Source organism: Protopterus annectens, chromosome 1.part2 (genome assembly GCF_019279795.1).
Source record: "Protopterus annectens isolate FY-2018-M chromosome 1.part2, PAN1.0, whole genome shotgun sequence".
In the NCBI taxonomy this organism is placed as follows: Eukaryota; Metazoa; Chordata; order Ceratodontiformes; family Protopteridae; genus Protopterus; species Protopterus annectens.
The window spans coordinates 1,108,622,308-1,108,649,374 of NC_056727.1; the positions used below are offsets into that span (position 1 = coordinate 1,108,622,308).

Here is a 27,067-nt window from a genome sequence, read left to right on the forward strand (position 1 = left end):
AAAACAAACTAAATAACCCTATATAGTCTGCTTCTACCCCTACTAGTCTTCTGTTCAATACTCTGTTGGTGCAAGCTAACATGTAGTAGTCTTTATGTGCAGAAAATGTCTTCCATGTTTGGACAGGAATACCTGCAAATACAGCTATAACAGCTGCAGATACACCTCTGCAGTGTGTTGTAGTCTTTCTAATCTGTTGTGCACTTTGCCACACAACCCAACTGTGGAGACAAAAGTGGCAGTGTGCACTGGTCAAAGACATCTTAAGAATGAAAGTAGAATACAGCTCAGTGGCATAAAGGGATAAAGCCCAGACTAGAAGACAGACTACCAGAGTTTGATTAGCTGGCTGAGGAATACGGGATTAAGCAGCCAGCAGTGGCTTACCCATCCTGAGGAGTGAGACAGCTCTGACTTACCCGTTGGGTGCCACCAAACGAAAGCACTAGGTACTGCACCCACTCATAGAGCAAGAGCCTTGTGGGCACACACTACCTATGTGCACGCATATAAAAAGATAAAGTCAGCTGGCAGCATGGAAGGGGAGCTCAGACAGCTGCACGGGATGGTAGACCACCTCATTGGACCAGTATGGTGCCCACTGCCTATTACTGAACTCTTGCCATTGAGGAGTGAATATAAGGTACATCAGACATTAACTAATGGTCTGCAGCCCTCTCAATTAACCCAGGGATTACTGGTTTTCACTCCTCTAATGGAATAAATGAGCCAATTGGGTGAACACACTGCAATCATACAGCAGGTCTTGTGGAGGAGGGAGAAAGAAGGAAGTTAAATAGAAAGAAAAGGTTAACTGCAATGATATCCTATCACTGCTAAAGAGTGCATAAGAATCTTTACTGAGATGAGGATAACCAGCCACAAACTTATTTATTTATTTAACATTTGTTTACCAGGAAAGTCCAACTTGGAACAAAGCCAATTTTCAGCGAAGGGCCAGGGAGAAATGCTCCAGATGCATGTCTTTGAATTGTGGGAGGAAACCAGAGCACCCGGAGGAAACCCACACAAACGGAGGGAAGACATGCAGATTCCACACAGAAGGCACCCCAGCCGAGAATCGAACCGGAGAACCTCTTGGTGTGAGGTGACAATGCTACTGCTGCACCACTGCGTCATCCATCCAACAAATTCTTTAACAAGGGTCACAGTCATCTGAAGGAGGTACAAGAAATTTTATTATGACTCTAGTAATGGTCCCAAATAATGACCTGGATAGCGCAAGGATACCTTTGGGTATATATATATATATATATTTTTTAAAGACCAAAATAACTTTCCAGTAGGCATTGTCACTACAAAAACCTTGGGACCTTCAAAGTAGTCTGAACTTACATTAGGATACACTTATATACAGCATGACGTAATAGGCATTCACAGTTCCAATTTTTTGTAACACCAAAAGTGGGGAAAAATGTCAGTAGACTTGCCAACAGCTACCAAATTTACTACCAACAATCTAGAATAACAAACATATTTAAAACTAAATGTCTTAACATAGAAACTAAAATCAGATTATGGGATGTGTTAATACTTTTATCAAACTCATTGTGCTCTCTCCTGCAATTATAAGGATGCCTATATAAAACTGAACTGTAACAACCTGAAGACAGAAAGCACATTTTACCTAAAATCCATTAAAATGTCTCAAACAGTGATAGATCTTCCATTTCTGTTTATTTCTCTACAATAGTGGCCATCATTTGCCTCTAAAGCTGTTGGGAATAAGTGTAATGGCTTGATGCTTTCCCTTGACATGGATGGATGGGAAATGCAATCCACATCACCATGGTGGCACAGAATGCCCTCCCCATAGCAGTGCATATTTCACCAGAGATGAAGACTACCACCAGGTGGTACCATGGTAGGTCTTACATACACCTCCAGGCTGTGCATTTGCATGCACATCCCTCCTCTCAGGGACTTCAGCAATGTATTACTGGCTATAACCCACTCTTTCTCCCAAAGATGGGCACACCCATCCTCCCCTTCCAGCTCCATCAGGTGTTCATAACATTAAATTAAGTTACTCCTCTGCACTATCAGAGATGGCTTTATTGATAACTGGAAAGTCAACCTAGGTAATATCTTGCATTGTACTGAACCGCTGGATTTATTCCAATCTCATTTAACAAAAGGGTTATCACCTGAAACACCTCCTTAACACTAGGAATGGGGCCCAATCTATCCACAACACGACTGACAAATGTAAAGGGACTTAGGTATGTAACTGCTGTCTCACATGTAGGGTTATCAGTAAAGTGCCATGCTTATCTTTAAGTAACCTCAACAAGACATACTGTGCAAGCACCCTTTTTTACTAATTGTGTAGGCATTACATATACTGTAACATGATTGTATGGCAGTTTTTATGTTGGGAAGACCAGCAGAAAGCATGTCACAAGAACATATGAGCCTACATATTCAACTAAAAAAAAAACATACTTTTTACAAACAGCTTGATGTGTCACAATTTTAAAATGTTTTTGTTTTTTTGTTACTGACCACATTAAGCTGGACTACATGACAGATAATTAAGAGAATCTTCTGGAGGCATGTCAGTTACAGTACCAGCTTAACCTTGACCCGAAAAGTCTGACCCACTTGGGCCTCAATGATCACAAACTTAAAATATCTTTTAAAACTTATCACTAAAATGACTAGAGATTCCTCTGTGTTCCATATGGAGTCATGTGTTTGCGTTTCATAGATAAAATATATTTTTATGCCTTTCTAGGCTGTATTTTTATCACTGGTGTCTGTCTAGACATTATTGAAAACATTTGTTTTTCATGAATGCTAGGACTTTAAATGTCCTGGCTTATAAAAATGTTTTACTACAAGATAAACTTTCACGTGCTTTTGACTGGCATTTTCAATATCACATAACATTTCCTTAGTTATTTACTGCTATTTATTATGTCTACCTTGATTTGGTTTGATGAAGTTTTTGTATTTTACTTCTTAAAAAGAAAAAAAAACACTACCTATGCATACCTGGTACACCAGTTTCAGCTGCATTTATAATACAGGGCATATGGCATCTTACTGCACGTTTCTGTATGTTCCCCTCTGTTGCAACTGCCCTCCCTTCCCTACTTGGCCTTTTCTCCAGTTTTTACCCATGTCTTCAACCTTTCTTCATTCTCTCTACCTCATTTTATTCTTCTTATCGTGTCTACACTGTGCTCCATCACATTCCATTTTTCTCCCCTTCCTTATCTACCTTTGAGGTTATGCAGCTTCTAATACCTCCTACCATAGCCGGTAACTGTTCCCTTACTTTTCTCCAACTATAGTCTTGTTCCATCGCTTATCCCACCCAAAACCTTATCCCACCCAAAAGCTCCCAGTGATTCTCTGCCTTTCTTCCCCAAATTCCCTCCTAGTCTTCTACTGCTGAGTCTCACGAGGCCTTTTTACTACTTACATGTTCAGTACATAATCATCCTCATCTCAGTTTGCCCACATCTCCAGTATCTGTTGTCTTTCATTTCCCTTCTTTCCATAGCCTTTATGGAATATAAAACCACTTATGAAGAATTGAGTTACCAAATCCAATAACAAGAGATTTTGTTACTTCAATTGACTCTTCCAAGTCTTCTCAACTTCCTTCCCATCTCTCCTTTCTCTTCATATCATGTCCTCCTTTTTGCCAGGTCTTTGGAAGACATCCCTACCTTTCTTTTTATACACTTTTCATTTTTAGCAGCAATTTCACCCTCCTTTTATAGCTGATCTACCACTGCTTTTTCCACTCTCTTTAATGTGCCTCTTATACAATTCTTCTTTAGCACTTCATCATCTCCAAGCTATTTTGCTCGTCTTTCTACTTTTGTTTTCATGTTCCCCTTATTTTCTTGCATTTCCACAGCTTCCATATCCTGTTTTGCTCTGGTATGTTTTTCTGTCACAGGGAAATGTTATGCTCCAGATTGCTTCCATTAGTCCAGTACTCTTGCTTAGCCCCTTCCCCTACTACTACTATTCTCATAGGATCATAGGAGGTTACTAGGCTAATAGCCCTGGGGCCCTTACAAGCCTAACCAAGAGTTTATCCCCAAAAAGAAACCTCAGTACCTGTCACCACTGTCACCACTGTCAATGAGGGACAGGGGTAGAAACCAGAGGACAAATTTGTGATTACCCATCCACTCATCAATGTTGCACTTGGAGTCAGTGAGGTGCTCTGTTTGACATGTATGGGGAGTCTATTCCAGAGATATGCTGAACAGTATTCCAATGCAGTATACAAGCACCTGTACAACTGAATGGACTTGGCCATACTCAATAGAATTAAAACCTACTCTTCAAGGAAACACAAATCTGCTTAGTGGACATCCTCTATCAACAGCCTTTACAACAAAAGGAAAATACTACTGTCAAAGGGTAAAAAGGAACAAATTCCAAATTGGAAAAACTCCCTCCTTAGCCTCAACAATCAAATTAGATCACTAGTGAAAGCCTCCAAGGCCAATTATGAATTTAAACTAGCCTCCAAAACAAAGGAAAAGCAAAATGTCTTCTTCCGTTACATCAGGAACCTCCATGGCAAAGCCCAGGTTTGTTCTGAATTAGTACTCAACAGTATCGCTTACACTGACCCTGTTGACTTAGCCAACCTGCTAGCAGACAGGTTCAGTATGTAAACTTCACCCAAAGGCCCTTTCAACATCCCCAATACTTGTCTCGCACCTCAAATCTCCATAGATCAAGTGTTACAGGCCCTATACAAGGCAAAAAACACAGCTTCCATGGGACCTGATAGTAACCCAGGATGTATTCTGCACCATCTCTAGAAAGAACTAACTTAGCCATTGAGCACCCTATTCAACCACAGCCTAAGTACAAGCTTCTTTCCAACAGAATGGAGAACTACCATTGTCATCCCCTTGCACAAAGGTGGTGCCACTACAGACCCTGGAAACTATCGCCCCATTAGCTTGACAAGTCTGATCTGTAAAGCCATGGAACGTATTATTATGGAGCTCATAAACAAGGACATAAGCAATCTCCAAGCACTTGACTCCACCTACTTCGGATTCAAGGGCAGATCTTGCCTGTTGAACTTGGTTGACTTCTTTGAGATAGTCACCAAGACCCTGGATGAGGGAAAGTCAGTGCATATAGCATACCTTGACTTGGCCAAGGCCTTTGACACAATCCCCCACTCGGGCATCATCGAAAAGCTAACACAACTTGAAGTAAAGCCCTATCTCATCAGGTGGGTGGCCAACTGGCTCACCGATAGGACCCTCAAAGTCAAAATACGCACCTCCAATAGCAGACCTGTCACTAGTGGAGTTCCCCAGGGATCTGTCCTGGGACGCCTACTGTTCGGCATCTATTACTCAGAGATCCAGGCAAAGACAAAAGGCCTGTGGCTGACCGAGTTTGTTGATGACTGTAAGTTGGGTGTTGTCACTGACTCTCCAAATGATGTTAACATACTGCAAGAGGGAATCACAGCAACTAATGACTGGTGCCAAAGTCATGGCCTCAAGCTAAATGCAAAATATGTATCATCATACCATTCGGCAAAAACACGACCCGTACTGATTACCACATCAAGGCAAACCCCTAAGCACGCAACCTGTGGTAAGAGACCTGGGCACTCTGGTTGGTAACCTCACATTTGACCACAATGTAGCGGCAGTGGTCAGAAAAGCCTTTTACTTGGTTCATTTCATAAGTAAAAGGATCGCATCCAGAAAAAAGAATGTTATTACCTCTCTATACTCCTCCCTTATTAGACCAATAATTGAGTAGAATACCCTGTTTAAGATGTACCTCTCCAAACATCTGAACCAACAAAGAGAATCCATGGCCTCCAACACCTGTCCTACGCAGACAGGCTCAAATCACATCACCCTACTTGGTATCATACAGACTGCTCAGGGGTAATCTGTATTTCGCCTACAAGGCAATCTCGGACCCTGCCCTAATAGAGATGCTCCATATATCCATAAGTCTAACTCCTCACGCACTACCCGCTCAAAAGGCCTGAATCTAATATGCAACATCAACAAAACCTGCTGGAGAGACAGGTTTGTCTTCTCCCATGGCTCCTTTATACCTTCAGGTTGACTGTTTCCCTTCTCCTTGTTCAAGCTAAGCGGGCCTTCTCTTCTCAGCCTGAAATTCTCAAGATTCCAACTCCCTTTCTTGCCACAATTGAATTTTGCGTGTTAATACTGCAAATCTTTCTGGATTTTGAGACCACACTCCTTTCAATATTACTGTCTGTAGCCTATTATAAACAAAATAACATAGAACAATAAATATATAAATATTAGCTGCTGCTTCTCTAACTTTGCTGCATGGCCACCTAAAATTGAGATAGTGTCTCAGTGTCACTATTTTTTCATTTCAGTCCATGAGTTGCGTCTTAAAACATAGCCGAACCTAGAGTCATATTCACTATCAGCACTAATGTATTCAGCATTTCGTCCTGCTTCCTCAAATCTCTAACTACCTCTTGTTTTAGCATCTTACAATCTTCCTTTATTCTTTCTGCTGTTTCCCATACATCTAACCCGACATGCTTTGCCCCTTGCTCAGCCTCACTCCGTTTAGGCTCTCCACTTTCTTGCTTTCCCTTAATCATTACTATTTTATTTAGGGTACATTACAGGCCTACCACCATCTTGAACTTTTCAAACTATAAGCACCACTTTCAGGGATCTGTTTGTATTTTCTTCAAAAATATCAAGATGTTGTCAAACAAACGTGGGGTAGATCCCCCACTCCCTCTTCTCTCCATCTTCTACAGTTCTTTCACTCTGCTTGTGAGCACAACAACGTGGACACCCCAGCCTCATTCCTCTTCTAAATCATACTTCCCCCTCATTGGCTGCCTATTCAACACTAATGCTGCCCTTGGTTCCATTTACACTGCTTCATCTATCCTAAAAACTTAACACATACCACCAATTTTCTATGGACTGTATCAAATATTTCCTTTCCAATGAATCAAATACACACACACACACACACACACACACACACATATATATATATATATATATTTTTCATTTCAACATTAAACAGTATTACCCTGCCTTCTATTTACTTGTCTTGTCACTGTTTCCTACAAACATCAGCAGCTACTATCAAATGACTATCAAGACCCACTTCTGGACAGATCCCTCCAATCATTTCTGAATGAACTCTGGCAACAGTTTCTCAGTTTATAGAATCATAGAAAATATAAGCACCTGGGCCGGGCCATTTGTACCTTGCCAGTGCCCCCCCCAGACCTCAACTCCTTTTCAAGGGGCAACATGAAAATCATACTGGGGTTAATTTGTGGATACCCCCAGCCAGTTATCCAACAATTTCTTTGAAGGAAGATAGTATGTCACACTGCTCAAACTGGATTGGATATTTGTTCCACAGAAAAAGTAACTGCTATGGGACAAATCTCTCTCTCTACTGTCTTTTACTTGCTTAAGCAAGTTTAGATCCCTGGTTCTATTGTGGTTAGGGATGTTCTACTCACTCTTCCTGCCAATCACCTCCGTTTGCCTAGCATTCATCAAGCCCACCCCCCCATTAAACTTAAGTACATTCATTCACTAGGGAGTGGAGAATCTTTCCCTTCCATCCATCATGGGAGCCGGGTGGAGAAACTGTCATTCAGGAAACCTTCAGAGAGTTTCTGTTCTCACTGGTATCTCAGATATGACAGTATTTCTATATGAATGGTCTTAACTCCTCCCTTTGGGTTGTAATGTGGACACTTAACTGTAGGGAACACCAATGGCCATCTACCAGCATGCAACATGCTTTTCCACACATGGGCTAACATTATCAGCTTGGAAGGCCTTGACACCCCCCCCCCATCCCCCACACTGACTCTGTTCCCATCCTCTAAAAGAAATCATGTCTGGGAGTGGCAACATATAACTAAATGGGACTCCATCCCAAACCTGCAGTATAGGCATGTCCATCCTCCCCTGCTATGCTGTGAAGCACCTGAGCCTCTAAAAGAATCTCTGTTAACTTGGTCACAGTCACAGCTTTATCCCTCCATGCACCAGTGCAACTAGTCGTCTGGATGTGTGCTAAACTCTTACGTAAGTTTATCATTTATATTGCTCTAAAGGTTCTCAGATGCATTACTTCTGCTGTCATTTTGGCAGAGGCACTGACTTTGTTTTTGTAGTAGTCCTCAACATTCTCACTTCCAAATAACAGGTGTTGCGAAACATGATAATTCTCCCTTAACCTCTCCCCCCTTATACCATTTTATAAAATTTCACTATGTTTCTGCCTATGTCTTTTGTTTCTTTTTTAGACTCATGGCTGCCTTACATATTTTGTGTTTTATCTCCTTAGTTAACTCCTTTCTTTCTCTATTTGCTTTCACACTCACCTATCCTTTCTCCTTTCTTTCCTGCCCATGTATAGCTCTGTATAGATACAATCTCCCTTTCTTAACTTTAGTGGCCTACAGCAGTTTTTATTTATTTTATCTGACATTTGTTTATCAGGGTGGTCTGACTGGGTCTACAGAACCAGTTTTCAACAGAGGCCTTGGGAGAAAAGCTCCACATAACAGTACAATACAAATACAGTATAACCCAATGCAATACAAATGACATTAGAAATACTATACAAAAAAGTTGAAAAACAAACTATGCTACAAGACATCACAATATATACTACACACCTAGACAATTTAAGAGCTAAACCTTTATACACAATAATAGTCACTCTCACCATATACATAGCCTATGATAGTGCCCAAAATAGTACAGTAAACTCTCAGTTAACTGGCACCCATGGGGACTGGCAGATGCAGGATTACTGTAGTTTCTGGTTGCTTGAGAGTTACTATTAAAAGTAAGTCTGACTAAAACTGTACCCTGCACTATTTGTTTGGTTTGATGTGTTCTCAGGTTGGGGAGAGAGGGAATTTATTCCTATCTTCCTTTTTAAAACTCTAACTTTAAAAACATAAGGTATGTTTTTGTGGGGGGAAAAAGTGCAACACATGAAAATTGTACTGTACTACTTCGATTTTTTTTTTTTTTTTTGGTTGCTTGAGTTAACCGAGAGTTTACTGTATGTAGGTAGTGCACTGTATGACACTGACTGTTAAAGTACATGAAAAAATAGAATGTTGGTTTCAGTTAGGAAAATAGGAGCCAGAAAGTGAGACAGTTAAGTATGGTAAAGAAACAGAGGAGATGTTAGGAGAGACTTACGATCTTGCAGACTGAGGGAGTGAAATGTGACACAAGAGGAAGATGAAGCTAATGTGAAAGAAGAGGAAGAGCTGAGCATTAGGCAGGCTTTATGCAGGAGCAGAGCCATGCATTTTTGAGATGATTTTTTTTAGAGGGGCTTTGAAATGGGTTAGGCCAACCATAGACCTGGTAGCTAGAGGTAGTGAATTCCATAGTATAGAGAGAGTATGACTAAAGAGAGTGACCTGGTTTTCTTGTGTTTTGAGATAGCCAAGAGATTTTTATCTTCTGATCATAAGGATTGATTTGGTGTGTAAGGTGCGACTAGATTGGCTAGTGCAGGGCAGACTTAAAAATAAGGTTGTGCACGGTCGATAAGTGAATAAAGGCAAGTGTGAATAAAGGCAAGTTGGTTGGGGAGTTCAAGCCAGTTAACAGTTTACAGTGGTGTGTAGGATATTTAGTTTGTGGCAAAATTTGCAACTTTGTTGTAGCACTGTTCCATCTTGCTTAGGGTAGAAGTTTGCAAGTTGGTTAGGATAGGAGCACAGTAAAGGAGGGAGGGAAGTAAAAATGTTTTTGCAATGATAGTTTTGGTTCCTGCAGTAAATAAATGTTTGTTTCTATACAAGAGTTCCAGTTTTTGATTTTCCTTACATTTTGCTGTACATGGGTGTCAACTTGAAATTTTATTGTCAATGATAACTCCTAGAAGTTTAGTTTCCTGCACTATTTCTATGACAGTGTTGTCAGTTTTCTTTTAATTTTCACACTTACTTTCTCTGCTGTCTCCCCTTGTCCACACAAGTACTTGTTTTTTCTCAGATTCCCTGTTTGGGCTGTGCTGGATTCTCTGAACTCTGCATTACACCTTGACTTGCCTCTTCTACTCTATAATGTTCCTCTTCCACGCCTTTGTCTAATTCTTTTTGTACTCTTCACAAATGCTCCTCTAGCCTCTTAACTTCATTTCAGAGATCTTCTGAAAAGTACAGTTGTGTACACTTACCATAAATGTAGATGTTTGAGTGGATTCACTGTTGCAGTCATCGCATTGGGGTTATCTGCTTGCAGTAGCCTTCAGTCGGCCTGATTAAATTCTTGGGTCCTGCGCCAGTTGCTGTCTCTTCTTCCGTGACGTCAGGGATATAAAACATGCAGCCGACGCCATTACATCAGTTTTTCTTGCCCCAGATGTCAGGTGTCCCCTTAATGGGAAGCAATTAAATCTATAAATATACAAGGTTATACCTCCAACAAAAAAGCAAATACACCAAAAAGCTTTTGAGCATAGCAAAGAAGAGTAGAGGTATAGCCAAAAGAAGTAAGGGGGCTGGAGGGAGGGTAACCAGGACTGCAACAGTGAATACACTCGAACATCTACATTTATGGTAAGTGTACACAACTGTACTATGTTCTTCGTGTTTCACTGTTGCCGTCATCATATTTGGGAAGATTCCCAAAGCTAAGGATGGGAGGAGAAATTTAGATATTATTAGGACCACCTATAAAGTCCTGCAAGACTGCAGTGGCAAAACCAGCTTTGGATTTAGAGAAAATTGGCAGATGGTAATGCTTGGTAATGCTTGATGAAAGTATGTACAGAACTCCAGGTAGCAGCTTCTAGGATGTCCTTGGTAGGGATGCCTCTGAGAAAGGCTGCACAGGTAGATGCAGCCCTGGTTGAGTGGGGTCTGATCCCCTGTGGGATAGGTTTTCCATGGTGCTTGCAACAGAAATGAATGCAGTGGCCTATCCATTTGGAAATGGCTTGCTTTGAAATAGCCTTCCCCTCTGCCCCTGCAGCAAATGCCACCAGCAGCTGTTCAGATTTCCTTTGGGGTTTAGTCCTGTCCAAGTAGAATCTAAGCTGTCTGTGCACATCTAAGGAGTGCCATATCCATTTCCCTTTGTTCTGTGGATTAGGAAAGAAGGTTGGCAAATGTATGGACTGATTAAGGGCCACACTGGATACCAACTTGGGCATGGAGGGACTGGTCCTGAGGGACACCCTGTCCGCATGAAAGGTGATGAAAGGCTCCACTGCTATAAGGGCCTGTAATTCAGATACCCCTCTTGCTGAAGTGATTGCTAAAAGGAAAGCTTTTTTCCAAGAAAGGAATTTTAAGTCTGCAGTAGCAGCTGGCTCGAAAGGAGGAAGAGTGAGTTTCTCCAATACAAAGTTAAGGTCCCAGGCTGGAGTTGGAGCTCTCCTGGGTGGTTGTAAATTTTTGGCCCCTCTGAGGAACTGCTTGAGCAGTGGATGAGAGAAGAGGGGAGGTTTTGTGTTATAATGAGCTGAAATGGCTGAGGTGTGAATTTTGATGGAGGACAAAGACAGGCCCTTGTGAAGCATCTCAGTTAAGTATTGTAAAATCTGAGGTAAATTGGGCACTGCTGTGCTTATCCCTTGAGACTGGTTCCAGGCACAGAATCTTTTCCATTTTTCAGCATAAGATTTTCTAATACTAGGCCTCCTTGCCTCTAAAATGATATCCATCACTGGTTTACTGAGGGATGGTAAAGGAGAGATTAGGTAATTAGCCAGGCTGCTAGGTTGAGTGTTCGAAGTTGAGGGTGCAGAATCTGGTTCTCCTGCTGAGCCAATAGGGTAGGAGTCTCAGGCAGGTGCCATGGGGCCAACAATGACACACTGCGCAAGAGGGGGTACCAGTGTTGGCGTGGCCAGTCAGGTGCAATCAAAATAGTCCTTGGTTTGTCATTTGATCTTTAGTAGTACTTTGGAGAGCAGAGGCAGAGGAGGAAAGGCATAAACTGATAGTTTTTTCCAGCTGATGGACAGAGCATCCACTTTCCAAGCTTGTTTGTGTGGAGTCCTTGTGCAAAATTTGTCCAACTGATAGTTCTGGGGGGAGGCAAACAGGTCTATATCTGGGCTCCCCCATTTGCTTGTCAACATGTTGAAAATCCTTGGTTCCAGTTTCCACTCGTGTGGGTCCATGAGGTTTCCTGCTTAGTTTGTCTGCCAGTGTATTTAGTTTTCCTGGCAGGAATTGAGCTTGTAGATGCACTTGGTTGCTCAGGGCCGTGTTCCACAATGCCATAACTAGTCAGCAGAGGGGATAAGAATGTGTGCCCCCCTGCTTGTTTATGTACCACATAACAGTGGTGTTGTCCGTCTTTACCATTAATTGTCCTGGAAAAATGTGGTCCTTGAAGGCTGTCAGAGCATTCTGTACCACTAACATTTCTTTCTGATTGATGTGCAGGTGCATTTGACTTGGGTTCCATTTGCCCTGAATGCACTTCCCTGCCAGGTGAGCCCCCCATGCATAGTCTGATACGTCTGTTGTTAGGGTTTGGGCGGCAGGGGGTAGTGTGAATGGTAGTCCCTTGTTTTGGTGGCAAGCCTCTGCCTACCAAAGGAACTCTAGGCATAGGCAAGGTATGATAGGAATCATTGCTTCTAGATCCTGAGAAAGTTGACACCATAGGTGTTTTAGATACCATTGTAGCTTCCTCACATGCAGTCTTCCATATGGAATTAGAAGAATGCAGGAGGCCATGAACCCCAAGGCTTGTAGTATTTGCCTTGCAGATAGCAGGTTTTTTGTGGCCACTTGTTTGAAGTAGGTTGTCAAATGAATTTGTTTCTCTGGCGTGAGGAAAGCCATCTGGGAAGTTGTATTCAAGCTTGCTCCCAGGAATGTAATTTGTTGACAGGGTACCAGGTGTGATTTCTTTTCATTTATGGTGTACCCCAGACAAGTTAGCACCCTTTGTACAAAGGCCAGATGATCCAAAAGTATGTCCTGACTTTCCACCTGAATTAGACAATTGTCCAGGTATGGGTATATTTGAATATTTCTTTGCCTGCAAATTGCAATGATTGGAGCTAGGCACTTTGCGAATAACCTGGGTGCAGTAGATAAGCCAAAGGGCAGTACAAAGAACTGATAGTGCATGTAGCCTGCTTTGAAGCATAGGTATCTTCTGCAAGAGTCCCTGATTAGGATGTGCAGATATGCTTCCTTTAAATCTAGTGTTGCCAACCAGGCGTCTTTGCCTAGAATAGGGAGCAACTGGTGAAGAGTCAGCATCTTGAATTTTGGAATCACCAAAAAGGTGTTTAGAGTAGATAGGTCCAGGATAGGACGCCATGAATTGTCTTTTCTGGGTACCAGGAAAAGTCTCGAGTAGAAACCTTGTCCCTTTTCCTCTTCTGGTACTAAGTGAATAGCCCCCATGCTTAAGAGAGAAAGCACTTGTTTTTTGGCCTCTGCCCACTGATTTGGGGGTAGATCTGGCCACCCGCTTGGTGTTGGTAACATGTGGAAGTGAAATCTGTATCCCTGGGAAACTATATTTAAAACCCATTTGTCCTGGGTAACGAGTTCACAGTTCTTTGCATGAAGAGCAATCTTTCCCTCTAAAGGGGCAGTCAATTGAGAAGTGCTTGGAAGTTTTAAAAAGAAGTCATTGAGACAGTTTACCATATGGGGAAGTTTTATTACTCCCAGATTTGGAAGTGCCCCCGCCCCCAATGCTTAGTCCTGTGTGTACCCTGGGACTGAAGCCTGGGAGCTCTGCTGGATCTGGGTGTGGACTAAGAAGGTCTGAAAGAGGCAGGGATGGACCAATTCTTGGAAGGCCAATGTCTACTAAACCTTGGAGGTTGTACTTGTAAAAAATCTTTAACAGTTTGCATAGATTTAGCTTTTTCCTCCAACTTTTTAAGAACTTCTTCTGCCTTGTTGCCAAACAGGCCATCCTGGTTTAAGGGAGCATCCAGTAATTTCGCTTTAACATGATCTGGCAAGGATTGCTCCTTAAGCCAAGCATGCCTTCTAAGTACAGACCCAGTTACAGCAGCCCTGCAAGATGCCTCTAGTGAATCAAAACTACATTGCAAAGTATGTTTTCCAACTTGTTCAGCTGCATGCAGTAAATCCTGTAAATCCTTATTTTCTGTTTAAGCAATCCAATAATATGCCGCTGATACTTTAACATATGAAACTAGCAGTTTAAGGCCCTAATGGCCAAAGTTGCAGAAGTGTATACCTTCTTACCCTATCTATCCAGCGCCCTGGAGTCTTCTATAAGAGGGGGTAGGATTGTTGGCAGTAGTAACTTTAATGCCCTTGGGTCCCTGTGAAATGGTCTCAGGATCCCCAGCAGGATTTTTAAAAAGGAACTTGTGAGAGTTAGGGACCCTGTAATATCTATCAGGTTTTCTGGGAGCAAGAGGTAGAGAGTCAGGGGCCAAGCTTGATTCCAAAAAGGCATCATCAAAAATGTTTAGTACAGGAGGTATGGCTAAAGGCCTGTACTAGGGCAGGATTAAGAAATCCCTGAGCCTCTTTTTAGAATCAGAGAAATCCTGACTTTCCCAATGAAAATGCTCCGAGAGTATGCAAGTTTTCACCAAAAGAGAAATCCTCTGGAGGGGGAAGCCGAGGGAATAGAGTCCTTAGCATCAGAATCCTCATAGGTAAATCAGGGTAAACCTGGTCATCAGAGGAAACAGAAAATTCAGAATCCTGGTCGGAAGTATCATAAGCAAACTCAGTCCTAGATCTCTTAGAGGGGAAGGCTGGCTTCCCCTGATTAAAGTAATAAGGTCTTCAGCCATTCTTTGTTTTTTAGGCATAGAGGCCTGACTATGCAGTCTGGGCATCAGTTTTCTAGGCATGGTTCCAGTTTTAGGCCTTGAAGAAGATGGCGTCTGTTTAATACGCAAGTCTGTAGGCCTGAATACACAGTCAGAAGCCGGTGCCTGCACAGCGGCTCCGGACCCATCCAAGGTAGAGCCATCCACAGGTTCGACAGTTGAAGCATCTCGAGGCATACCGGATTCCGAATGGGTCTCAGTAGAGGCCTGCTTATCTGAATTAGCGGGTATCAGGGGCTGCGAAAGTGCCTCACTGAGTACTGGTGACTGGCTTAGGAGAAGCATCGTCGGCAACTTTGGACCTAGGCGGCCTGTCTCTGTCTATCTTTGCGGTTTTTTTTTTTGGAATTCAGTAGTCAGATGGCTTACCGAAGACATATCAGGATAATTGAACCGAGCACCAAAATATTTAGAAGTGAAAATATACCGACGACGGATAGTTTGTGGTTTAAATAAGGCACAAAACCGACAGCGAGGTACACCGTAGTCAGGGCCTAGGCAAGGAATACAGTACAAATGAAAGTCTTTATGAGGTACTTGCTTTCCACAAGTAATGCAATTATTTACTTTTACTGACATCGGTTTAGAACAAGAAAAAGTTTCCCCAATGGGTACTTAGCTTTTAGTTGAAGACTTCAGTTCTGAAACTCGAAAATGAAAATTTCAGGAGTTGGCCGACCAGCACTTGTGAGCTGCTTCTGCTTCGGGCACCGCACGGCAAGAAAGACTGATGTAATGGCATCGGCTGCATGTTTTATACCCCCGACGACCTGACATCATGGAAGAAGGGACAGCAACTGATGCAGGACCCAAGACTTTGTTAATCAAGCAAACAGATAACCCCAAATGTGATGACTGCAACAGTGAAACACGAAGAACATCTGTCTGCTTCTTGCAGTATCCAGACTCCTGTGCTGCTTTTACTCATTCACAACAATTAACACCTATCATTTTTTCTCACAGCGAGTCTCTCTTGCCAGCCTTCTAATCGCTTCCCTTAGCCTCTCTTTGCTTTCTTCAATACTACACTTCATCTTGTTCTTCTTCTAGTGGTCACTTCTAAACTTTCTTAGATGAGTGGAGAATCTTATGGCCAAACAGGACATGGTCAGATGCAGTTCTTTCTTTAATCTAATTCCACTAGTCTGCTCTCTCATCTGCCCCCTCCTCAACAAAAAAAAAAATATCTACCACCTTTTTCTCTCTCTTCTCTGAAGTATGTACACATTTCCTTTTCAGTTGTGGTCTCCGTTGGCATAATGGTTAAGATACTTTCCTTGCAGACACAAGGTGCAGGGTTTGATTCTTGCATGAGTTAATTGGCTAGGCTTAAATTGCCTGCAATGGCAGTTAGCCTAGTACTAATCTGTGAAGCTCTGTGAACCTATATTTTGCTTCCCTTTTGTCTTTTCCATATGTTTTCTTGAAGTGTCAGTGATACAACAGGTAGCATACTCACCTCTGGTGCAGAAGGCTGTGGGTTCTAGTCCCACATCAACATGATCAACTGACGACACTGCAATGCAACATAAGGAGTGTGCTGCAATCCTGAGTATGCTGTCCTTCAGATGAGATGTTAAACCAAGGCCCCATCTGCTTCAGTCAGTGGTAGCTGAGGTGGATGTAAAAGATCCCATGGCACCTATCAAAAAGGGTAGGAAGCTCCCTGATGCTCTAGCCAAATTTCCGCTAGCAATATAAAAATCACCTCAGTTCTCCACTGAAGACAAGTTACTAGCCTAGTGGAACTAACCTAGTCAACAAAGGATAGATAGACAAATGAATAAATCTATAAATAAAATAAAGTCCACCAATCAAATTTAATACCAGGTCTTCTAGTTTCTCATAGCTTTCAAAGACTGTCTTACAGAAGTCCTGTCCCTCCTCTTTGCCAGATCACCTATAACTCTTTCCTACTGGTAGCATCTCCCACCTTTGCTGTCCTTGATCCCTTCATGAATATTAAACCCAAACCTCTCCATCAACCCATATTTTCAGTTTCCACTGTCAGGTACTCTTTTGTTATTTTCCTTGATCTTTAATTTTTTTAGTTTAATTTCTTCCATTAGTCATATTTCCATCTTTAACTTGTGCATCCTTTCACTCTCCTGGGCCACCTTACAAGTCCCATTCTCTCCCTTACATGCCCCCTCCTCCAACCCCTGAATTAGAATGTACCTTCCTAGTCCTCCCATCTTTGGGCACTTTTCATAACTTTGCTCAGTCCATCTGATGACATGCATCTTCTGTACTGCACATTTCCCATCAAGTGTTGATTCGGTTTTATCTTCTGCACTTCCCCTCTGCCTGCCACATTTCTCTCCCTTTCTAAAACATTCTCCTTGTCATATGTTGCCCAGTTTTGCTTTAATCCTCTCATTCTCCTCTCACTGACCAACACTTTTTCTTACCTTGTACACTTCTCCACGTTCCTTGTACTCCTAGCCTTTCTTTAATAATCTACTGCTGCTGTAACCTTCCTCCTAAATGGTACTTCTTCTGTACCTCCTATTTCCTTGTAAACGTTTCATTGGACTACTCTTGTTCTCCTACTTTAGGCATTAATTTCATTCCTCCCCTCCTTGTGTCTTCTCTCATTCAATTCTTGCCTTCTCTTCTTCCTTTGTGTGTTCCTTCATGCCTTCTGCCCCATCCTGGTTTCATCCACTTAATTCTCTTCTTTAGCTCTGCTCTTTTTCATCCAGTTACTACATTAGTATTCTACATTGTTAAAAATGTTTTTCCAACCTTTTGCCTTCCACTCTCTCAAGGTTGTGTTATTCCTTTTCCATCTCTACATTCCCTTCAACAGATTCGCTGTTTGCTGGAATTATCTCTGTTCTGCTGCTTTTGCCCTCCATTTCCACTGTTTTTTGCACGTGAGATGCAGCTTTTGGAAGCACCAGTTTTTGGCTGCCATCCTGTTGCAACTCTTCTCAAAAATAACACTAAAGGGATACTGCAGCACATCAGGGAACCAAACGTTAGATTACATGCATGTTTTATTGTCAACAAGAAGTGATAAAAGGCAGGGAACCAAATATTAGATTATATATGCAAGTTGCACTGTACCAATAAGAAATGATTAAGATTGTAACACTACTAATGCCAAAAAATGCTGTCTGGAACCTGGACCATTCCACAAACTGATAAATAACCGTTTTATCAAAAGTACCCTTGCTCCAAGTACTGTGACACACAGCATGATGTCAGTAATACCATTTCTATGCACACTAGCAAAGTACAGAAGATGATCTGGTCACAGCCTACACTGTGGCTACATGATGGAGAAAAACTTAAAAGGCAAAAGAAAAAAAGCTGACCAAAGACGGATGCATAACCTCTTAACAATGATACCATCACACATTTACATACTTCCAAAGGGAACAGATATACTGTCAAACTACACAGAGAAGGACACCCTTGTCAGCTCTGCAGCTCCCTCTATCATGGGCTATGCTTCAGTTAGACAGGGAAGTATACTCCCCTTTGAAGAGGACAGAATCCAAATTGGGAAACACCAGTGCACTCAACTGGAGGACTAGAATTATGAGGAATGAAACAGCCTTTTATGCAGTCAATGCTCAACCCTCACAAATCTGTTACAGAAGTTATGGAGGTGCACAATCTTACAGGACTTGACACGGACTGCAAGGATTTCTTGAAAGATGGGTCTGCATGTACCTGTCCACAACCATGGTCATCTAAGCAGTCGACCTGAGTAAATGTCAGATGTGAAATTGTATCCCATCTGTCCTGCTTCTAATCTACCATGTAACGTCTCTTTTATGTAGCTCTTATATGTACCTGTGACTTCTGTTCTGACATGCCTGAAAGTGATGATTTGTAACCTGGTCACCAAAAAGTTTTAAACATCTCTTCAAGCTTCTCCTCACATTAGGTAATTAATCCTGTGGTAGCTCTTTCATGCTGCCAACTTAATGGTCTGTGGTTGGCACACACTTTAAACTAAACACACATTATGTTTCTACTTTTAAGTATCTACATATTACTTTTAAATGGCTTTCCTTATGCATACTTTCGGACTTGCATATATTAAGGATGTTACATTTCTTTCAGATTCTGCCTAAAAAATTTAAAATCGGTCTGCAGTACCTACCTTGTAAAAAACTACATCAGGTATATTAATATTACTGTGATTAAGGAATTGTCTTAGGCGGAAGTGACATAGATAAGCATGGCTACAATCACATCCCACTGAAATAACAAACGACACTGAAGGTGACTTTGTACGGTTGACCAGACAATACATTCTTAAAGACAAATGACTAAACAAGATGAACTCTCTAAGAAATCTTCTACAAATTAAGATTTCAATGCAAGTTGTGTGTGTGTGAAGGGGTACTTAAATGGAATTTTGGGAGTTGGACATTTTACTGAAATATATCTTATATGCTTGCTTGCTACAGAAGTAGCTTCATGAAGTCTAACACATTTTGATGGCATCCTTCAACAGCTGTAATCCAAAATGAGGGGCCTAAGGAAAGCATTTCCTTGAAGATGATGCCCTACGTAACACACTCATCAAAATGCTGCATACACAGTCTAATATCTCTTGATTATTTAACCTGATGAAGCTTAATGCAAAAGAACAAATGAAGGCCATAATAGCACTGTATACGAAGATGATCATTCAAAAGAACAATGTAATACCACAAAATCACTGTGTATGAAGATAAAGTGGCAAATTACTAACAGTAATCCATGATTTAAAACCTTTCAATCTAATTTAAATCATGGCTGTCTAAATAAAGGGCCCTACTGGGGTACTCACCTTCTGATGTTTCCTTGAATGTCTCACTGCTTTTTTTCTTACGCCATTTCCATGGTTTAAAGAATTTTCCAAAGCCAGCAAACTTGCTCTTCCTCTTAGTAGGAGGAGAGGCATCTCCTGAACTTTCAATAGGTGCATCTGATGGAAGGTCAATGTCGTCAACTGAAGAAAGAAAAAAAAAAAAGATGTGATGAATCTGTAAAACTGCAGTCTTTTTTTCATCAAATATGAATATCACTTAATTTGAATTAGTTGCCCCATATATGCAACATTTTGTTTTTTTACTTCCAAGAGAAATATTTTCATCTTCTGTTGGGGTGCGAAAAATTTCCCACCTCAAAAGAAAAATGCTACTTCCCTCAATTACACTCTTTTCTTGTGAGTGAAGGGGCAAAATTATACCTCCCAGCATACTGCCTACAGCAATGCATGTTTTTCTCTAATTATTTACTGGATAAGAAGTGCGGTTTCAAACTTATTCTCATCTTAGAGCTGCATTTTCTGTTGGTTGTCAGCAGAAACTGGCACTGAACAATGCATTCGTTTAATTCAAGGATTCTAACTGCAACAAATCTTCATAAAATTCATAAAAATCCATTTAAAGAAACACACACATTACATCCCCATAGAAAATATCATGTTCACTAGAAGTGCAACACTTTTTGCCTGGTTCACTAACAAAAGCACCAAAAGAAACAGTGGACCTCCATGGCTAGTTTCCCTCTGAAGTGAGCTCATTACACTCAAACCTCCATTAACTATTACAATAGCACTTGCATCTTCACATACACTTCACTGACCCAAACTAAACTCATCCCTTACTCCTACATCCTTCAGTACACTAAACATGCAAGATCATTTCACTAAGTCAAATGTTTTCAAATAAATGCCTTCATCACCTCCTCCCTTACCTTTTCATCCTATGTGTTAAACACAGTCTCTAACCACTAGTTGCATGACTGTGTTTTTAAACCATGAATGAACAGTCTCTTCTACATAATCCGTAGCAGTACTATTTGTAGCCGCTTTGAAAGTTTTTTGCACTATAATTCTGTTTAACTTCCTGGATCCCTGCCTGACCTCTGCACACTTTGGAGGAATGACCACTTCAGACCATCAGTAAACCTGGCGTCCGCTTACCTCTGCACATAAAATGAAAACTGAAATCAATTCCTCCTCAAATCTACCTGATGACAACTTCTAAAATTCCCCTTAAAATAATCTGTCCTTGCTGCCTTTCATCATTTCAATTTTTTGACATCATCCACCTCCTCAAGAATCTTATGCATCTGAAAACCACTCCTCTCTCCTCATTTAACTCATTTACTCCAAGGAGCTCACGAATGTTGGCCATAAACTTCCTCCATAGCAGCAATGGTCCAATCTGAGCTAGCTTTCAGAGAATCCTTTTTTAAACAGCAGGCCTGAAACCAGTGCTCATTAGGCTTGAACTGTAACAGCCATGGAAAAAAAGTAAATATGTGAAGATGACTCGGCAAACACATCTTTGCAATGATGTCTGTGCTATCTTTCAACTTGTGACCGATTTTAGAAATGGGAACAAATTACAGTTGCACAAGTCCTACTTACCTGTAAGAATAGGAGTTTGAATTCTTCACTGCCTTAGTGGGATTTTGGTGTATTTACAAGCCTGACCATGCAACTCAAACCTATTTTTCCCCCAGAGTTCTTTGGATGCTTACATGGTAGGATATGGTAGTAAAGAGGTAGCTAAGGGTTACATGGGGGTTATGTTACTTGGGGGTTAATTTACTTACTGTTGACTTCTGTCCATCAGAGACCTGGGAGCCAAACTGGGGGGGGGGGGGTGAATTTGCTATTTCTCATCCAATGATTAAGGCTTCACATAGACGGAGAGCTTATTCCACAGTGCAATGATCCTTTGAGACACACACAGGTCCCTCCACCAGCTGGTTCGATTTATGTCGCAGATAAAGTTCAGGTCCTTGCATCTATAGTTTCCAGTGCTGTTTGTCTTGTGGATGTGCAAGAGATCCATCACAACTGGATATCAGGATGCTTTACGTGCAAGGCATAGAGCACATCTCAGTAACCTGTAGGAGACAACGTATAGAGATAGAATTTTAAGGCGATCTGTGTATGACAGGGTATCCATACCCTGGATTGTTCTGGTGAGGAAATTTTAAGAGAGTTCCAACTCCTGTAAGTGTCTGGTTAGTTACATGCCACAGAGGGCACTGTACTCAATGATGGGTCAGATAAGGGCTGAGTAGAGTGCTATAACTTCCATGGACCTGTCTGCATTGCCCTTGCTCATGTGTTGGATGACAGAATGACTTTCTTGCTATCTTGGCTATGTACTGGTCGAGTGCCAGATTGCTGTTTACATATGTCCCCAGATCCTTAACTATTGGGTCAACTCTTAGGAGTGTTTTTCTGGTGAAGTAATTAGCTTGGGTGGATGATTTCCAAGAAGGCACTATAATGTATTTCTTTGCACTCAGTTTTAATCTGTGGCTTTTGCACCAGCCATTTGTTTGTGTTAGACCACCTTGCGGGCTTGTTGGGTGTCATGGGGGAATCTACAGAAGCTCACAATTTATAGTCATCTGCAAACATGGTGAGCTGGAGGCCTTTGACATTAGCCTTAACATTTGAGAAGTAGATGCCAAATAGGAGCAACCCCAACATGGTGCCCTGGGGTACTCTGTTGGTGACTGGTCACTTGGAAGTGGCCTCACAGATCCTGCCTTCTTAGGTCCTGTGAGCCAGCTGGCAATCCGGCAAGTTATGTAAGGGATTTATGGATAGTTCTGAGAGATAATCAATAATACCAGAGTTGGATATTGTATCAAATGCCTTGGCCAGGTCAAGATAGGCAGAATGCATAGTTTTCCCCTCATCCATAGCCATGGTGACCCTTTCAAAGTAGTCTACCAGGTTAAGCAGGCAAGACCTTCCCTTAAAGCCAAACTGAGAAGGGTCCAGTGTCTGTAGGTTGTCAATGTCTTTGTTGATTATTTCCATAATTTGTTTCATGGCTTTGCATATTAGACTTGTCAGACTGATGGGCCTGTAGTTCCAGGAGTCAGTTTATGGTCTACCTTTATGAAAAGGGATGACCGTTGCACCTTCTCCATTCACCTGGCACGAAACTTGTTTTGAGGCTGTAGTTGAGTGTCTCAAGTGGTTCTGCTAGGTCATATCTTAAGCTATTTAGGAGGCAACATGGGTGATTGTTGGGGCCCACTGAAGCAATGTTTTTGCCCTTAGCGAGCACCTCCAGGACCTCCTCCCTGTTAACAGTTGGAAGGGATATGCTAAAACGGATTTCACATGGGGTGAAGTTAGAGCTAAAATTATCAACCAGTAGATCTGTTATGTCACCCTGGTCAGTGAAGGTTGCGTCTTACCATCAGTTCTGCACATTGCTGAGTATTACCGTTAAGGTTACTGACATAGTTGAAGATCTTGTGATTCTCCTTAGCCTGGGAGGCTATCCAGACCTAGTAATTGACCTTGTTAGATTTTATTAGACCTTAGTTGAATCAGAAAACTTGTCTCTGTAAAATTTGCTCTTTTTTAGCCAAGACTTTTATTCTTTTGTTATACAGCCTTTTAAGGTAAGGATTCCATTAGTGCTATTTGTTGTTGGTGTTAGATCTGGGCTTACTTCTAAGTAGGTATGGCAAGGTCGATGCAGCCATTTACAGATTTCTGTAAATAATTCTACATAAGTATCTGTGTTATCTGGATTTGGTGAATTTTGACAAACTGTTGCTTAGTAGCATGTAGTTTGCTTTAGAATAGTTCCTAACTGTTACAGGTTTAGTTGGATTTTCCAGGTTGATTTTTATTTCAAGAGAGACAACTTTGTGGTCTAATTTCAGCAATGAGTACATGACATGGGAAGGAGTGCAACACTATCCCACGTTGGTAAGTACTAGGTCAAATATGCTTGATCTTCTGATTAGAGAGTGCTCTAACTGGTCCAGCTGTTTGTGTTGATAAACTCCAACAAAACATTGTGCCTGTTAGATGCAGTGTATGCTTCCTAGTCTACAAAGGGGTAGTTAAAGTCTCCCATGAATAGGGTATTTGGCTGGATGGTGAGCATCTTTAGTACGCCTACTAAGAATTGTGAGCTTTATGGATCATACAGGGTGATCTGTAGTTGGCCAATCGAAATACCTCCACTTTTAGCCCATCTGTGCTGATGGTCTAAATGTGTGGAAGGCACTGTAGCCTCCCACTGGCAGAGTGCTTTCTGCAGCTTTAAACCAAGTCTTGGTAACAGCACAGATGTCTACAACTTCAGAGTGAGGAGAGCTTGTAGGGTGTGGAGTTTCTTGTTTAGGCTCCTAGTATTGAGGGGTTTTTTTTGCTTCGTTGATAGTTTTGTCATAATAACACTGCCGAACAAAGCTCTGAAGGGATGGATGAAGTTTTAGCCAATATATGAAAGCCCGGGGGGGGGGGGGAGCAGGTACAAGTAAGGTGGTCTGTTAACCATGTCATGCCATGCTGAGAGACTGGATTACCCAAGAGTGACACCAGAAAGTAAGCTAATTAGTAAAATCAGTCATTTTATGTTCATACTGTGGCACGATCCTTGGTGAAGGTAGAATGCTGCTCAATGCAAGGCATATACTTGTCTGCGACGCATATTCAGAGAAATCCAAAATGTCTGACATGTGATGCAGTGAGTAGCGTGCATTCGTAATATTGCAGATCCTAGCTCCAGATTGGCAACTAACCATTATATTCTCCTTGTCCAGCCTGGTGAGTGTATGTGCGTGTCATACAACACAATCCTCTATGACAAGAGTATGAGGTAAAGTGTTTGTATGCCTTATGGGATTTGTTCTTGGGATATCATTGGGTATAGCCTTAACTGTGGTGTTAGGTGATGCTTTGTGTGTGTGCTTTAGCAATTGCCTAGGATAGGTGTTGCAGTTTGATGGCTCAGGAGGTCTTTGAGGTTTGCAGAGGTTTCTTTTAAGTGCCTCATCATAAGAAGGTCTGTGTGTGGTGACCGGTATGCATGAAGGATATGGTATATGTGTCCTTGACAACCTTATGTGTAAGCAAGATTCTCTCCTCCAAGGAGGTTATGTACCTCTCTCGCATACTGTATTAGTTTCTTTATGGATTACAAGGTTGTCTGAGTACATGAGAGAATTGCTTTATTGCCTCAGGATGCCCATATCTACCAAGCTGGCCAGAGAGATATTGGAAAACTGCATATCCATGTTGTCAGGACCTGTATTAGGGTTAGACTATTATGGTTTTAGGGTCCTGGTTTTACAGGGGTCACATGACTGGTGTCTAGGCGAAGGCTGGATATTAGACAGTGTTATGATTTTAATGCAGTTTGATGCTTTAACTAGCTACCCTAAGCTTAGCTCTATGCAAAGTCTTTATGTGTTATGAGGGTTAATGTCCTAAGCACTAGTTTTACAAGTTTGCTACTGTACAGGTTACTGCTAACCACCACTGAGTGGTGAACAGCTCTGTAAAAATGCACCTAATTTATAGCAGATAAAAAAAAAAGCTGAACACCAACTCCCGTGCACTCTTGACAATAAACAACTGCACTTTGTAAGTTCCCTGGAGTGCCTCCCAACTCAGAGCAACCAGGTAAACACCTTCTCTCATAAGATGGAAAAGCACAGCAAAACTGGCTCTCAAGTGCAGATTAACACCCAACTAAGTCCCTAAAAAGCCCTTTGGCTGATGAAACAATCTCACTTTAAGCCTTGCAAATAAAGAATTGTTGTGTATAATCTTAGATGTCCTTCTTTTCTATGTTGCAGTATTCTTAACAAGTGGGAGATCCTCCTCCCCAAATGACTCAATGTCCAGCCAGCACACAACAGCTTTTAGCTACTACAAGTATGTTGCACATCTAATGTATGGCTTGTTGAAAGTCAGCCATAAAAGGATGTCCACATGTGCAATCCTCAGAATTGAAATGCCCCAAGATGAACACCAGTGTAAGGAAAAAGGAAAATAATCTGGCTTCTAAGGAAATAAAGTATAGGGGGGAAGGGGGAGGGATAGAATACTGCAAAATAGAGAAGGATGGTAAGGTTTTATACAACTACTCTACATCCTTCTATTCTAATGTTGCATTATTCTTAACATGTGGTAGAGTACCAAAGCTTAGAAGGAAACCAAAGAGGAGGAAGTAACAGAGGAACTTTCAACAAAGTCATGAAGAATGGCTCTAGCAAACCCAGCCCTGGATTTAGGAATACTATCCAGCTTGTAATGCTTGGTGAAAGTATGAACAGAAGACCAAGTGGCAGCCTCCAAAATTATGTTGGTATCCAAACCCTTAAAGCACCAGAGGATGTCACAGACCTAGTGGAGTGAGCCTTTACAGGAACCGGGAGACTTGCCATGAAACACATAAAATGAAATAGCCTTATAAATCCAAGGAGAAATAGTCTGCCTGGAAACAGGCAAACCCAGAGCCCTGGATGAAAAGACACAAAAAGCTGATCAGATATCCTGATAGCCTTAGTTTTATCCAAATAAAACCTGAATTATTTATGCACATCCAACGTGAGTAAGATCCTCTCACTGGAGGATTGTGGAGAAGGGAAAAAGTAGCCAATTGAATAGACTGATGAAGATACAACTCATTCACCACATTGGGCATAAAAGTAAGGATTAGTATGCAGAGAGACCCTATCCGTATGAAAAATAAGAAAAGGTGGAGTAGCCATCAAAGCTTGAATCTCAGAAACCTTCCTAACAGAGGTTAAAGCTGTAAAAGAACAGTTTTCCAGGTAAAAACTTTAAGGATGCTGAAGCTGCAGGTTGAAAAGGGGCTACAATTAGCTTCTAAGACATAATTCAAATCCCAAGCAGGAGGAACTGGTTTCCTGGGAGGAGTAATGTTCAGGACGCCTTTGAGAAAAAGTTTTACTTCCAGTCTAGAAGTTAAAGGGGCAGTCAATGGCAGACTAGCAGAAACAGCTGACAAGTGAACTTTCACTGAGGAATAAGCCAAACCACTCTTAAGTAACTTACACAAGTAGAAAAGAACTGGGATAACCATGGAAAGTGAATCCAGATTATGTGAGATACACCAAGTAGAAAATCTCTTCCATTTAGATAAGACCTTCTAGTACTGGGTTTTCTGGCCTCCTGCAGTACCCTAAGCAAGTTCTCTTGAAAAAGAGATGTGAAAGGAATTAAGTTCATCACCCACAGAGTCAGTTGTGACAGATGTGATGAAGCAGAGATCCCTTGTCCTGTGTGAGAATTGTCCACTCTGTGAGGCTTCCCTTGGCTAAATGTAGAAGAGGGGAACCAGTGCTGTCTTAGCCAAAAGGGAGTCGCCAACAAGATTTTTGGTTTGTCCTGAATCTTAAGCAGAACTTTTTAAATGAGAAGAAAGGGATGGGAATGCATAAAGAAACATCCTTTTCC

At 41.6% G+C, this 27,067-nt stretch overlaps 1 protein-coding gene across 4 annotated transcripts in view; it reads right to left on the minus strand.

The window, feature by feature from the left end:
- Positions 1 to 27,067, minus strand: part of LOC122792248 (phosphatase and actin regulator 4-like) — a 2,537,344-nt gene that overhangs the window by 990,589 nt on the left and 1,519,688 nt on the right. For all 4 annotated transcript variants that reach the window (XM_044059998.1, XM_044059995.1, XM_044059996.1 and 1 more), the window contains one exon: positions 19,643 to 19,804. In XM_044059998.1, coding sequence (XP_043915933.1) covers positions 19,643 to 19,804 — 162 coding nt within the window. The remainder of the gene's footprint in view (positions 1 to 19,642; positions 19,805 to 27,067) is intronic.